We start from the raw sequence: 15,895 nt of genomic DNA on the forward strand, positions 1-15,895 counted from the left end.
ATTAAATGGAATCAAATTTCAAGATTAGATAATTCAATTGATTTTTTCGATTTGAATTGAGTATGGCTTATCTAAATGGTTACGGATAGAATATCTGTGTAAATTATCAATCTGAACTCGAAACCTATTAATATTTTCAAAATCTAAATTTGTTCTAAATTTGATTCAAATTTATTCTTAACTATCCGAACTCATTCTAAACGCGATTATTAATACTTAAAAAATATTTGAACCCATTTAAATTTATATATTTTAATTAATAATATACATAAAAATTATTTTTTTATTAATAATTTATATTTTAAAAATATAATGATTTCATAAAATATTTAAATTTTATTTTATTTAAAATAAAACTTATAAAAATTTATAAATATTATTATAAAAATATATATTTTATATTGAATTAAGTATTATATAAATAGATTTGGTAAATAAATATTTAACATGTAAAATTTAAAACTTATAAAAATTTATAAATATTATTATGAATGACATATATTTTATATTGAATTAAATATTATATAAATAATTTTAATAATAAATATCTAATATATAAAATTAAAATTTATAAAAAATATATAAATATTATTATAAAAAATATATATTTTACATTAAATTAAATATTATATAAATTAATTAGGTAACGTATAAAATTCAAATCTAATTTGAAATATTATTTGAACCCGTTTCTAAGTCAAATATATACTATACAGGTTCTATTAGAATTCGATAACTTGGTGATGGATAGACACTCGCAAAAAACCAACCCTACTCATCCCCACTTATCCATGACCATTCCTACATATAATTGAGTAAACCTGTTTAAAATGGTAAATATGGGGACCGCTGTTCCAAGTCCAACCACGGGCTTGCGTGTTGGATTTTGCAAATGAAAAGGCCATGGGCGCCAAATTTTTTCATATTCCCGCTCATTTCGTCTTTTTGTAATAGTTATGTGGATTATATTTGAAATGAGATAGAAACATATACCCATTTGGCAGCTTAGACGAGTTTTGGGTATTTGTTTCAACTTGTGTGTTCGATTAAATAAATAGTGTCTTCGCTTTGATCTCAGGTCTCTTTCTCTACTCTTTACTGGGTTATATTTGTGCTTCTACTTCCAAATATTGGAAAGAAAACACACCAACACAATAATAGTAAAAGGAGGATTGTGTTCAATTGAAAAAATAATGGGATCTTCAGCGCTATTGGATTCACCACTCTCCAATGCTTCCGACTCGGAATCAGGTACTGAGAAATTTACTTAATTTATCTATCTATTAAATTTGAAACTGTCAATTAGGTTATCAATTGAAACCTGAAAATTCTCTCTCTTTCTGCTAATGATCTGTTCATCAGGTTAGTGTCAATTGATTATGAATTGAAACCTGAAAAAATAGTCAAGAGCTGTATATGGTGGTCGTGTGCAACGCTTTAATCCACTTGGTACAAACTGGTTTCACAAGGTGCACTTGGCACTCTTGGTGGGATTAGTAAAAGTAAATTGAGCTCATAGTTAATTCCTCAAAAGTTACTTTCTATGGGCAAGATAATTCACAACAAAATAAATATTTTGGAGTTTCATTCATGCGATGTGCTGGTTTGCTGATGTTGTATTTGATGATCTTCCTATTTTATCAGTAACATATGGGATCCTCATCTAGTTTTGCAGTTGTATGCTAATTCTAGACTAGAAATGCACGAGAAGAATTTGTGGGAATAGTTGAAGCTCAATTCTCAATGTCATATGTTTTTGATAGGATAATTATGCTTGTTTGGTCGTTGCCCAAATTTTCTTAATCCTTTCTACATTTATTTTTTATTACTTATATGTAATTTTTCTGACTTTTTTTGGGGGCTATTAGATAATTTCGGACATCTTCAAAAGTGAACTCATAATGTTCGTATAATTGCTTCTGTTGTGTAGCTTTCCCTTTTGGTCTCTTATTTCAGTACTTTGGTTGTCTCAGCATCCTTTTGAAATTGAACTTCCTAGTATGCTGCCTCATTGGACTTGTATTTGGTAATAGGAATGAAGAAGACCAAAGGAAAAACAAAATCCTCGGTTTCTAAGGAAAGCAAGGAACTAAAAAACAACGCGAAAAGAAGAAAGCAAACTTCTTCTCACAGGATTGAAGAGCCTGCTGTCTCCCAAAAAAGGCCAAAGCGAGCTGCTGCATGCACAGATTTCAAGGAGAAATTGGTACCTTTGTCTGAAAAGTCTTCCGTTCTTGAATCAAAGAATGAACAATTTGCAGATGAAGAGATTATAGCTATTCACCTCACACATGAACAAGAAGAAGGTCGTCCAAATAGGAGACTAACTGATTTTGTTGTGCATGATGCAAATGGCATGCCACGCCCCCTTGAGATGATTGAAGTTGATGATATGTTTATATCTGGTCTTATATTGCCTCTTGAGGGGAGTCCTGAGCAGGAAAAGGAAAAATGTATTAGATGTGAAGGCTTTGGAAGGATAGAAGGGTGGAGCATATCTGGTTATGAAGATGGCTCTCCAGTTGTATGGCTTACAACAGATATTGCTGATTATGATTGCCTAAGACCTGCAAGTAGCTACAAGAAGTTCTATGATCGTTTCTTTGAGAAGGCTTACACTTGTATAGAGGTGTACAAGAAACTATCAAAATCTTCTGGAGGGAATCCTGATATCACTCTTGATGAGTTGCTTGCAGGGGTTGTTCGATCAATGACTGGACGCAAGTGTTTTTCAGGTGCAGCATCCATTAAGGATTTTGTCATTTCTCATGGTGAATTCATTTATAATCAACTAATAGGATTAGATGACACATCAAAGAAGAATGACCAGAAATTTGCAGACTTGCCTGTTCTTCTTGCCTTGAAAGACAAGAGTCGCAAGCATGGAAATTATGTACTGGCAAAAGCAGCAAGCTCTTGTGGGAATTTGACAATATGTCCAAAAGTTGGAGGCACAGAGTCAACTATGTTACTATCTAATTCATCCTCCAGTGGAGCTGAGGAGGATGAAGATGCAAAACTAGCGAGACTATTGCAAGAAGAAGAGTATTGGCAATCTACAAAGAAGCAAAAGAAAAGTAAGGGTTCAGCTTCATCATCAAATACAATCTACATAAAAATCAATGAAGATGAGATTGCTAACGACTACCCTTTGCCTGCATTTTACTCACATTCTGATGAAGAAACTGATGAATATGTAGCTATTGACAGTGATGAGCATATCATGGTTGACCCTGATGATCTTCCAAAAAGAATGCTCCATAATTGGTCGCTTTACAATTCTGATTCAAGATTGATTTCGTTGGAGCTTCTTCCCATGAAACCATGTGAAGATATAGATGTCACCATCTTTGGGTCAGGAAGGATGACTGAAGATGATGGAAGTGGGTTCCATCTTGAAAATGATCCTGATCAGTCTTCCTCAGGGGGTTCAGGGGCACAGGATGATGTGGGTTTGCCAATTTTTTTGAGTGCAATAAAGGAGTGGATGATAGAATTTGGTTCTTCAGTGGTTTTCATATCTATCCGAACAGACATGGCCTGGTATTGTGCATGTTCTCTCACATTGTAAATAAGCAATGGCTTTTTTTATGAATTAGTCATGAATTGTTTCTGATGGTGTTAAGTATATGATTCTTGTTTCTTTCTTCAGGTATAGACTTGGAAAGCCGTCAAATAAATATTCTCCATGGTATAAGCCAGTTCTGAAAACAGCCAAACTTGCAAGAAGCATCATTACATTGTTGAAAGAACAAAGTCGAGTGTCACGGCTTTCTTTTGCAGATGTAATCAGGAAAATATCTGAGTTCAAAAAGGATGATCATGGTTACATTTCTCATGATCCAGCAGCTGTTGAGAGATATGTGGTTGTGCATGGGCAAATAATACTGCAGCTTTTTGCTGAATTTCCTGATGAAAAGATAAAGAAATGCGCATTTGTGGTTGGTCTTACAAATAAGATGGAGGAGAGACATCATACCAAATGGGTGGTGAAAAAAAAACACATTATGCAGAAGAGTCTACCCAATTTAAATCCCCGAGCAGCAATGGGCCCTATAGGCCTTATGGTGTCCAAGAGGAAGGTTATGCAGGCAACGACAACAAGGCTTATTAACAGAATTTGGGGGGAATATTACTCTAATTACTCACCAGAGGATACGAAAGAGGGAACTAATTGTGAAGCAAAAGAGGAGGATTGCATTGAGGAGCAAGAGGAAAATGAAGATGATGCTGAAGAGGAGAATCTATTAATTTCAGAGAATACACAAAAGCCTTGCTTGGTGTCATCACGAACCAAATCATACTCTTCAAGGGATAAAGTACAATGGGATGGGAATCCTGTAGGCATAACGCATTCTGGTGGAGCTATTTATAAGAGCGCTATTGTTCGTGGCGAGGTGATTGCTGTGGGAGGTGCTGTCTTAGTGGAGGTTGATGAATCAAATGAACTTCCTCTGATCTATTTTGTAGAGTACATGTTTGAAACATCAGATGGAAGCAAAATGTTTCATGGGAGAATGATGCAGCAGGGACATCAGACAGTTCTGGGCAATGCAGCCAATGAGAGAGAGGTTTTCTTGAGAAATGAATGCATGAATTATGACTTGCAGGATGTCAAACAGGCAATTGTGGTGGAACTTCGCAAAACGCCTTGGGGACATCGTCACAGGAAAGATAATGCCAATACTGATAGAATTGATAGAGCAAGAGCAGAAGACAGGAAAAGGAAAGGATTGCCTCTGGAATATTACTGTAGAAGTTTGTATTGGCCAGATAGAGGTGCTTTTTTCAGTCTCACCCATGATACAATGGGTCTTGGATCTGGTGTCTGCCACTCTTGCAAAATAAAGGAAGCTGAAATGGAAAAGGACATTTTCAAAGTTAATTCTTCTATGACTCGATTTGTACTATTAGGGATTGAGTATTCTGTTAATGATTTTGTCTATGCAACTCAATATCACTTCACCATCGAAAGTGAGACTGAAACTTTTAAGGGTGGAAGGAATGTTGGGTTGAAGGCTTATGTTGTGTGTCAGTTGCTGGAGATCATTGTCCAAAAGGAACCACAACGAGCTGAAGCAAGATTCACCCAGGTCAAGGTCCGCAGATTTTTCAGACCAGAAGACGTCTCATCTGAGAAGGCATATTGTTCTGATATTCGTGAGGTAAAACTCCTTTTAATGATTTTATGGTGTAATTGACTAATTATGTTACTGTTATGATTAAGGAATAGAGTAGTTAGTGGATTAGACCAGCAGTAAAATTGGAAGATTCTATAGTAGTAGTCAATTGTAATTACTCTCTTCAGTTGTAACTGCAGATAGCAGTTATAGGATAAAAGTATAAATAAGAACTTACTTGTAAAGAGAAGTCTATCCAAGATTATTAATAATAAAAAAGATCTCTTTCTTTCCATCCAAAAAAAAAAAAAAAAATCTCTTCTATCTATTTTCTCTCTATTTCTGTTCTCTCCTCTTCTCTAATTCTCTCAAAATCTTCTCCCCTTTCAGTTTCTTTTCTCAAGCCAGTCTACTTCTATCTCTCTCCCTATTTCTTTGTTTCACTAAGTTGTGTAGGTCTGATGTGTAACATTTATCTTCCTAGCTTTTCTGTCATCATACTTTGCCTTACAATTAACATATATAAATTTCGGTAGCCCACAAGTTCAGTTGTCTAAAAAGTCTATGGCTTAAAATTTCAGATTTATTACAGTGAGGATATGCATCTTTTACCTGCTGAGGCTATCGAAGGGAAATGTGAAGTCAGAAAGAAAAATGATATTCCTACCTGTAGTGCTGTCGCAATCTTTGATCATATTTTCTTTTGTGAGCATCTTTATGATCCTTCCACAGGGTCCCTCAAGCAGGTAACTTGTGATTTGCTAAATATTTTGATCAACTCATAGAAAAAGCATTAATTTAGTTAAGTTAGAACCACTTCTCATCTGTGAATTGGTTTCCTTAACCATCATGTCCTGCATAAAAAGACTGCTTCAGTAAGATACAAATAATCTTCCAATCTCTTTCGTGAGTAGTTACCAGCTAATATCAAAATGAGGTACTCAATTGGGACTGCAGAAAGTGATGCTGCATCTAGGAAGAGGAAGGGCAAGTGCAAAGAGGGAGAGGATGAAGTTGAAAGAGAAAGAAAAGCATCTCAAGAGAGAAGGTTGGCCACATTGGATATTTTTGCTGGTTGTGGTGGCTTGTCAGAGGGATTGCAGCATGCAGGTGACTTTCCTTATCTCCTTGTATTTGTCAAACTGAGTAATATGATTGACTATTTGCTGCTTTCAACATTGCAGGCATCTCATCAACCAAGTGGGCCATTGAATATGAAGAACCTGCTGGAGAAGCATTCAAGCTCAATAATCCAACGTCTCTAGTGTTTATTAATAATTGCAATGTGATCCTTAGGTAAATGATTTTCTGGTAATTTTAACTCTTTTCCTGCCCTTGCTGTAAATTTTGGTTGATAGCTTTTGGGTTGTATTGCAGGGCTGCAATGGAGAAGTGTGGTGATGCATATGAATGTATCTCAACCACCGAGGCCATAGAGTTGGCTGCATCACTTGATAAGAAAGTAATCAATGATTTGCCTGTACCAGGACAGGTTGATTTCATCAATGGAGGGCCTCCATGTCAAGTATGTACAAATTCTGGCTTTTTTAAATCAACTAAATGTCCTATTATAGAAGGATTACAAAAAGGAAAGTGATCTTTCTTTTCAGGGTTTCTCGGGAATGAATAGGTTTAGTCAAAGCACTTGGAGTAAAGTTCAATGTGAGATGATTTTAGCATTTTTATCCTTTGTTGACTACTTCCGACCCAAGTATTTCCTCCTGGAGAATGTGAGGAACTTTGTGTCATTTAATAAAGGACAAACTTTTCGTTTGACTTTGGCTTCACTCCTTGAGATGGGTTATCAGGTAGATGTTACTGGGCATAAAATTATTATGTATTTCGAAGCATTATTGTGTTACAATTATTCTTGCATTTATACTTGTGTAACTTATTTTGCTTAGGTGAGGTTTGGCATATTGGAAGCTGGAGCATATGGAGTTTCTCAGTCACGAAAACGAGTATTCATATGGGCTGCCTCCCCTGATGAGATTCTTCCTGAGTGGCCAGAACCGATGCATGTCTTTGCTGCTCCAGAGTTAAAAGTCATGTTGTCAGAAAATTTACATTATGCTGCTGTTCGAAGTACCGCTAGTGGAGCCCCTTTCCGTGCAATAACTGTCAGAGATACCATTGGTGATCTCCCAGCTGTTGGAAATGGTGCCTCTAAGACGATTTTGGAGGTATATGAGATAATAAAATACTCTTTCCGTTCACTTTTATTTGTCGTTTAAGGTTTTTGCACGCTAATTAAGAAAATTAAATCACCTAAATTATAATTAAATACATCTTGATTTGACTAAATTATCTTTTATCTTACCTAATTAAAAGAGAGGTAATAACGTGAGTTTTGAAAAATTGTATAACTGGTTATTATATTTAGCAGAAATAAGGGTAAAATTAAAAAAAAATTAATTAATGCTCTTTAATTTTCTCAAAATGACATAATTTTGAACAAAACAACTTCTAAAAAATGATAGAGAAAAGTAGACGGAGGTAGTATGTATTTGAAAATCCTTAACACCAATTAATATGCAGGTCACATCATTTTCAATCTTTTGTTTTGCAGTATAAAAATGATCCTATCTCATGGTTTCAAAAGAAAATTCGTGGAGAAACAGCTGTTTTGACAGACCATATATCAAAAGAAATGAATGAGCTGAATCTTATTAGGTGTCAGAAAATTCCAAAACAGCCAGGTTCTGATTGGCGTGACCTTCCAGATGAAAAGGTATGAATGTACAATTTGATTTCTTGAGTAGATGCTACACATCTTCCTAGTCTTTATATTGGGATCACCTGAATTTTTTATAGATGTGATTTTTTTAATTTTATGACGTGCAGATTAAGTTGTCTACTGGGCAAGTGGTTGATTTGATTCCATGGTGCCTGCCAAACACAGCTAAGCGGCATAATCAGTGGAAGGGGCTTTTTGGGAGGTTGGATTGGGAAGGAACTTCCCAACTTCAATAACAGATCCTCAACCGATGGGTAAGGTGGGGATGTGCTTTCATCCTGAGCAGGACAGGATTCTTACAGTTCGTGAATGTGCTCGATCTCAAGTAAGTTGTCCAACTTTCTCAGCATGTTTGGTCAATTTTTTTATTAAGCCACTAGAGATTTGCATTGAAATAGGCAGCAAAAGGCTGCACTTGCAACTGATTTCTTGCCCTTTTAGAAATTTGTTTATGCAAACCTCCTGATCGATCCTAAGTGGCTTATTTGTTCTCCCTTTCTGTGGTATCGTTAGCTAGCCAATGATGACCGCAAAGGGTCATTAATGGTTTCTCATGAATATGTTAAGTTGGTAATTTTTTTCGTCTTTTTTTCTGAACTATGTTTTATCAGGATTTCCCGATAGCTACAAGTTTGCTGGTAACATCCAACATAAACATCGGCAAATTGGAAATGCTGTTCCCCCACCATTGGCATATGCATTGGGGACTAAGCTCAAGGAGGCAATGAACAAGAAGGCCAAATAGTGAGAATGGCTCCTACAACTCGGCCAATCATTACTGTAGAAATCTTTAGTCGTTTTGACCTTAAGAGAAATGCTCCCTTTATTGCTTGGTACAGAAAAAAACAAATTTGATTTCCCTTCAATTTTGGGAAACAGTTGGTTCTACCGGCCTTTATTCAGCGTTCGGGTTCAAAATTTTTGCTCCAGTCTTCACTTTAAAGGTATTTTTAATAAATTTGATTTCAATTAGAGAATAAATATAGTAAGAAAAATATATTTAATAATTATAAATTTGAAATCAAACTGTATGGTTTGATAAGTACATATATTTAATTTTGCAATGAATTTTTTTCTCTCGTCTCTATATATGTTAATGATAACAAATTTCATATTGTTAACATTTTTATTGTACATTTTTAATAAATTTATAAATTAAAATATTTTATTGATGAAAAATAATTTATTTGAAAAAAGAAATAATTAATAAAAAAATCTAAAAACCTTCTTTTAATTTTATCCTTTTTTTTAATTTAGTTAATTTTAGTTCTATATTTATTTAAATAAATGTAAATTTTTTATTGAAATAAATATTTAATTTTTAATAATAATAATTTTTGCTTATCTATTATTCTCCCTCCTTCACCCCCACCCCACACCCATGCAGTACATATATTATAAGTTTGTTAATATTTAAAACAATTAAAAAAAATTAGTGAAAGTCAGATTCTATATTTATGATTTTTTTTATTAATTTTATTATAATAAATTAAATAATTTTTAATGAATTAATAGTCTTTATGTGATTAAAATGATAGAATTATTATATTAAGAATTATATAAAACAATATTAAAGATTTAATTTACGCTAATTATTGTAATATTAGAAATTAAAAATTTTAGTGATTTAGTGATGAGCATTCCGTTGCCAAAAGTATTAGTGACGAACTTGTCGCTAAAAGACAATACAACATACATAAACCTCATTGAAAGTATTAGCGATGGATACTGTTAGGGATGTGCAGTTTTCGGTTTAAATCGAAAAATCGAATCGAATCGATTAATTCGGTTCAATCGGTTTGATTTTAAAATTTAATCGGTTCGGTTTATAATTTTGATAATTTCGGATTAATTGGTTCGGTTCGGTTATTTTCATAAAAAAGTCAAAAAAACCGAATCGAACCGAAATTATTAATATATATAGGAAATAAAAAAAATCGAACCAAATGGAATCGAACTGAATTGAATCGAACTGAAATCAAAGAAAACCGAATTGAACCTTAAGGTTTTTGAGTTTTGATTTCTAATTTTTTTTGTTTTTATGCTTTTATTATTTAGATTTAATGTTAAAAATATGAAATTTTATAAATTTCGGTTTGATCGGTTTAAAATCGAACCGAATCAAAATTTATTGATTCGATTCGGTTCGATTTTCTCTTATCAATCGGTTCAGTTCGGTTTTTAAAATTTTTAATTTTCGATTTTCGATTTTATCGATTCGGTTCGGTTCGGTACCGAACCGACCGTTTGCACACCTCTAGATACTGTATCGCTTAAAGGTACTAGTGACAGAGTCTTCATCACTAACTTGTTTTAATGTGTTACACGTAGTTTATAGTCATTATACATCTTAGTGATTTATTAATGTGTTACACGTAGTTTATAGTCGTTATACATCTTAGTGATTTAACTTTTTATATATAATTTTTTGTTACCTTTTTGTATATAATATAATATTACTATAATATATTAATTTTAATAGTCAGTTAAACTCCATCATTCATTGTTAAAATAAATTATTATAATCATATTTTATTCTTAATGAAAGTTGGTTTACTTTTAATTTTTTTTTATTTAAATACAAAATTAATCTAATCAATCAAATTAAATATTTTTTAAATAATAATATATTTCTATACTACTTTTTAGCCGATCAAAATAGATGGCAATTTATCATCATCAGATTTAATCATGGATATTTTTGTTGTTAATACCATTTTTCTCTCCTCTTCCTACTTTTATATATATATATATATATATATATATATATATATATATATATATATATATATATATATATAATATTTAATCCCATTTATTTATATAAATGTCTAAATTATATATATATTTTTTATAAAATTTTAAATTATATTTGAATAGTTAACTACAATCTACATAAACATATATAAAAAATCCCTTCAAACAAGGAAAGTTGAAATTCATAGTAATACTAAAATTTTCAAATGACTACGTTTAACTATTTTATTAGAAAGTGGTTAATGTGAATAATTAATTTTTTCAAAATTTTTTAAGTGACAATAATTAATAGAAAAATTTTCAAATAATTCATGTTTAATTAGTTTAATTATTTTATTAAGAAGTGATTAATTTGAATAATATTTTCTTTATTTAAATTAGTCAAATAATTATTGAATTTTTTTTATAAATTAACAAATTTTCTGTAAAAATTTTTGAAGTGACGATAAAATAAATTAACAACCTTTTTCTTAATAAAAAAAAGTTTGAAAATCTTAAAATTTATAAAAAATTTCACGCAAAAAAACCCTTTTTAATATAATAAAATCAAAATTTGTATTTTACCATTAATTTGCGATTGAGTCGGATGAATTGAATAAAGAGTAGTGAATAATAATTGAGTACATTGAATAAAAATATTTACGTTTGTACCAAAATAATTAACTTTATTTATTAATTATTTTCAGGCTTAGGATTAATTAAATTAGTTTTTGGTAAAATTAATTTAATTAATTTTATTTTATTCGTTTAATTAATTAAAGGCATGAGGTAAGTTAGTTAATAAATAGAAGAGAGATAAATATCAGGAGAAGTTATCAAGTATGGGTGGTTAGCTAAGAAAGCAATTAACGGAGGTTGTGAGAAGTTTAAAGAAGTTGTTAGCTAAGAAAGCAATTAACGGAGGTTGTGAGAAGTTTAAAGAAGTTATAAGTAGTGGGCAGATAACTCCAAAAATTGCATAATGTGAATGTGACCTTTTAGATTCTTCCAGGCACCAGTAAGGAGGACTACAAATGTTAGATGAATAGCAATATGAAAAGCTAGAATAACTCAATCCAACAACATATTTAAACTCCAATAGTCTATTTATCCTATAATTTATTAACATTTAATTTTTCAATTATTGCATTTAATTTCCAAAAGCATTGTATTTACTTTTCTCAAGCCTTGTATTTACTGTTCAAGCAATCAGACCATCCTTTTCATTCAATTACCTATAAGATTGATGAAGTTGCATATCGTAGAGTTAGTTTTCACAATCATTTTTATTTTATAAGTTAGAACGTAATTTAGGTGATATACTCTATATTTGGCACGCCCACATTTCCTTAGTATCGACTAGCAAAATTGTTTTTTAAGGAAATAATTTTGGCACTCCCAATGGGACAAATCTCATGTTCATCATCGTTTGCATTATTGAAAAGGTGTCAACATGCCTCCGAAAATCAGAAGCTTGCTTGGCAAGGATGCCACCATCTCCCACGATATGGAAAGGAGTCTTACTGCAACTAGTTAGAATGTTCAAGTTCCCCCTTATGATGGAGCATTTTGAGAGGAGGCTAACTTCTCAATGAGAGGACATTCAGAATGTTGAATCAGCAGAGGATGTACATACCTCAGTGACTGATCCTAGTTAGATTCAAGGTGGATCACTAGTCATTTATGCTATTGAGAATCTTAAAGGAAAAGTAGTGTCTACCATTATTGACGTCTTGAAGAAGGACATCAGAATGTGGATGGGAAATCTTAACAGCACAATGGAAAAGATTTTGCATGTTTTCTTAGAGAAATTTAATCTACTAATTCTAGTACTATCTAATAGTCAAATCTCTAGGGCAGTGGAATTTGACAAGGCATTTAGAGGTGCTAGGGAGCTCGGGGGTAATCTCAGCCATGAACTCCTCATGGCAGTGCTAATGGAAGCCATGCTAACAGTGAAGAAAGGTATCAGCCGCCTTATAGAAGAGAAGAGTAGGTGGTTAGCTAGCCAAGAACACCAGTTCAATTCGGTCGTCCTAATGGCAGGATTGTTACTCCCACACAAATTCTTAGTAACACTAATCCAGTAACTCACCCTGGTGTCTATGATGTAGAGGCTATCATGGCCTAGCTTTTGGGCTGGACTGACATTAGGACTTGGGTCAGCATAAGGGCCCCAAAGCTTGTAGTAGGTCTACATAACTATAACACAACAACCAAAGTCAAAATGGAGGGCCCAACTTAAGAAAATAAAGGGACAGAGTCTAGCTATAAAATAGACAATCCAACAAGGAGAAAAACTCACCCGACCTATAACATGATAAAATCCATAAATTAGGGAGCTCAGCTCACCCTTTTAAACCACAATTATATCCAATATCATAATGGGAGCTCAGCTCACACTAAAATGCAATATTACAAATACATACTAAGTATAACAAATTAGTTTTACATCACAAGGACATCTAAAACAATCATGTGAAGTTTACTTAAATCCAAGTGCAAATAACAAGATCAACTCAAAGTCGTGCCTCACCCCGACTTTACCACATCCATAAGGATCAAGTCCCAGCGAGATAATCTCAAGCTGCATTTACCCATCCAATTTATATCCATGATATACCCCCCCTACGCACAACTCTAAATTATCCTTAGGCGATAACCACAAATGATTAATAGGAAATAAATATGTACTAATAAAGTGCTCTTATATATTTAATTACTTATGCATATATGTTAATGTGGATGCATGAACATGTCAATGACAATTAAATAATAATATTAAAATTATAAATATAATCAATATCCAACTGACAGTATGAACCAACTCCTATTGATTCTACTGGGAAAAAGATGATGGTTGTAACGACCTAGCTAGGGGGTCATTACCGACGCTAGGGATTGGGTTAGCTTAAGGCCATCGAAACCGTAGCAAGCTTAAAGACCTATTAAACATGAACATATCCCTAAATTTAACAATCCAAGCATACTCCAAACCATTACACTTTAGTTTTCTCATTCATAAATTAACATAAAATTGGTTTAGAATTTGAACCTTTCACACAATAAATCACTAAAGTTTAATTAGCTCATACATTCATATTTACCTGAGGAGTTAGCTTAGATTTCAGACATACATAATTACATCACTTATGTTTAAGATAAAACATCTATCAAAACTTGAATATCAGCACAGTAACTATTCCTTTACATATTACACGTCCATTAATCATATGACATACATATAAACACTCTACAACTACTCCTGCTACTCAAGTGCCAAAGGACTCTTCTATTTTTGCACTTCTGCACTTAGGGTTAGGGGAAAAGGGGTGAGCTTACATAAGCTCAGTGAGTAAATTAACCAATAACATTTACTTATATCATTCATTTCATATATATACAATGCATCATCCTAATGAGTTTTCACATCATAAACATTCCACATAAAATGGACTTGCAACCAGTTATTCCCTAAATCCAATATGCCTGGCTTATACAAAGGCTCCTCAGGACTTTCGCTTAATACATCCAATGTGTTTGGCTCATACAGAGGCTCCTCAGGACTTTTACTTAAAAGTAGTACTCTAGGGGCTTATTAGGTCTCACCTGGTCTTACCACCATAGATCATGCATGATCACATCATAAACATAACATATGCATAATATAGTGGGGAACTAATGGGTCATATAAATTCCATTATGCATCTACAATAATTATGCAAAAATGTAACATATTCGTGCTCTAGATACATACACCCTAGTAAATAATGAAATGATGCATGTGGAAGATCATGAATTACATTTAAAGAATTTACATATATTAGGGTTAGAGTTACTCACCTCTTGTAGCCTATCAACCACCTAACATGAACGGTCGCTGCTTTTAGATCCTTAGCTTCACGAATCCCTGAAGTTTGATCCTATAAAAATTGGAACCTAAAGAGTTATTTGAAGCTCAAGAACTTTATACAAATAACAAACGTCTTATTATAGGCCCTTAGGAATCATAAAATCATGTTTTGGAACCTTAGAACTAAAGTAGAATTAAGGCTGGCAGAACCAAGTTCGACTATCAGAGTTTTGGACTTCAATTGCCAAACCCTTGAACATTGGGTGCCCATTTCGGCAAGAGCCATCATGCTATCGGGTTTTAGACTTTAGCTGTCAAACCTAGAATTCTCCATATTCTTTCTCAAGAAACTATATGCTTCAGCTGTCAAAATAATGGTGTTCATCAGCCAAACTTGGGAATCTCTAGAATTCCCTAAGAAAAAAACTAGTAGAACTTCTCTCCCAAAGTCTCCAAAACATACCACAAAGCTCTAAAACACAATATTTACATATAAGCACATTCCTAAGGCCTAAAACAACTTGAATTCATGCTTAAAGCTTGCTCATTAGAGCTAGGATTCAAGGTTCAAACAATCTTCCATTACAACATAAACAGAAAATCCTTAGGTTTAACTAAGTAAACTAACCATTCTAGGTCTATAAACACTTTAGACTTGACAAAAAGCAAGAAAAACACCCCATTTGACAACAAAATACCAGAACACAACAAGGAAAATCATACTTTCATCCAAAACCTCAACATGCAACACTTTTCCATAAAATCAAAAACTTAAAACCATGCAAAAATCACATGCTATTCAACCCTGCTCTCCTAGGCATAATTTTCTACCAAAATATGTAGGAAATTCAATTGGAAAGAGGAAGAAAATCACATTTCTCCTATGGAACTAGGTAAAGAGATTAGAGAAAATCTTCAAGATCCTTTGAATTCTTGAACTCTTCAACCAATCCAAGACTTTTAGCTTCTTAAAATATCAAAGTAAAAGAATTCAAGGAGAAGAATTCCTGTTGGATGCAATAAAAGTTGAGAGAGAAGAGAAACTTACTTTTCTTTTTAAAATTGACTGAAATGGGCTATTTATACTCTTGTTATTGAGGGGACTTTTAGTTGCTAGAAGCCCTGCTATCGAGGGGATTTTCGATTGCTGGAAGCCCAGTTATCGAGGAAACTTTTGGCTACCAGAGTCCTTTTTGTTCAAATGTGCATTTGAACAATAAAAAGGACTCTGGCTACTAAAAGTCCGTCCTTTGGCTGTTGAAGTTCCTTCTGCCACACTTAAAAAACTTTTTTTTTTTGTCAAAAACCATTTAAAACATTTTCATTCTTAAATATATTTTTAAATACATCACACATACACTTATTTATACATATACATACACTTTCCACCACTAATCTCCTATCAACAGAACCTTGAATTCTGCTAAAATATTCCATTAATGACAGAAG

The 15,895-nt window shown here is 32.9% G+C and overlaps 1 protein-coding gene across 1 annotated transcript; it reads left to right on the forward strand.

The window, feature by feature from the left end:
- Window positions 1–768: 768 nt before the first annotated feature.
- Window positions 769–8,775, forward strand: LOC110656017 (DNA (cytosine-5)-methyltransferase 1). The gene is given in 13 exon segments (XM_058150104.1): window positions 769–1,251; window positions 2,034–3,543; window positions 3,653–5,165; window positions 5,702–5,866; window positions 6,035–6,230; window positions 6,305–6,416; window positions 6,498–6,645; window positions 6,731–6,928; window positions 7,025–7,303; window positions 7,690–7,851; window positions 7,965–8,070; window positions 8,073–8,181; window positions 8,467–8,775. Coding segments are annotated over 13 exon segments (4,692 nt in total). The 5' UTR covers window positions 769–1,193; the 3' UTR covers window positions 8,603–8,775.
- The last annotated feature ends 7,120 nt before the right edge of the window (window positions 8,776–15,895 follow it).

Source organism: Hevea brasiliensis, chromosome 7 (genome assembly GCF_030052815.1).
Source record: "Hevea brasiliensis isolate MT/VB/25A 57/8 chromosome 7, ASM3005281v1, whole genome shotgun sequence".
In the NCBI taxonomy this organism is placed as follows: domain Eukaryota; kingdom Viridiplantae; phylum Streptophyta; class Magnoliopsida; order Malpighiales; family Euphorbiaceae; genus Hevea; species Hevea brasiliensis.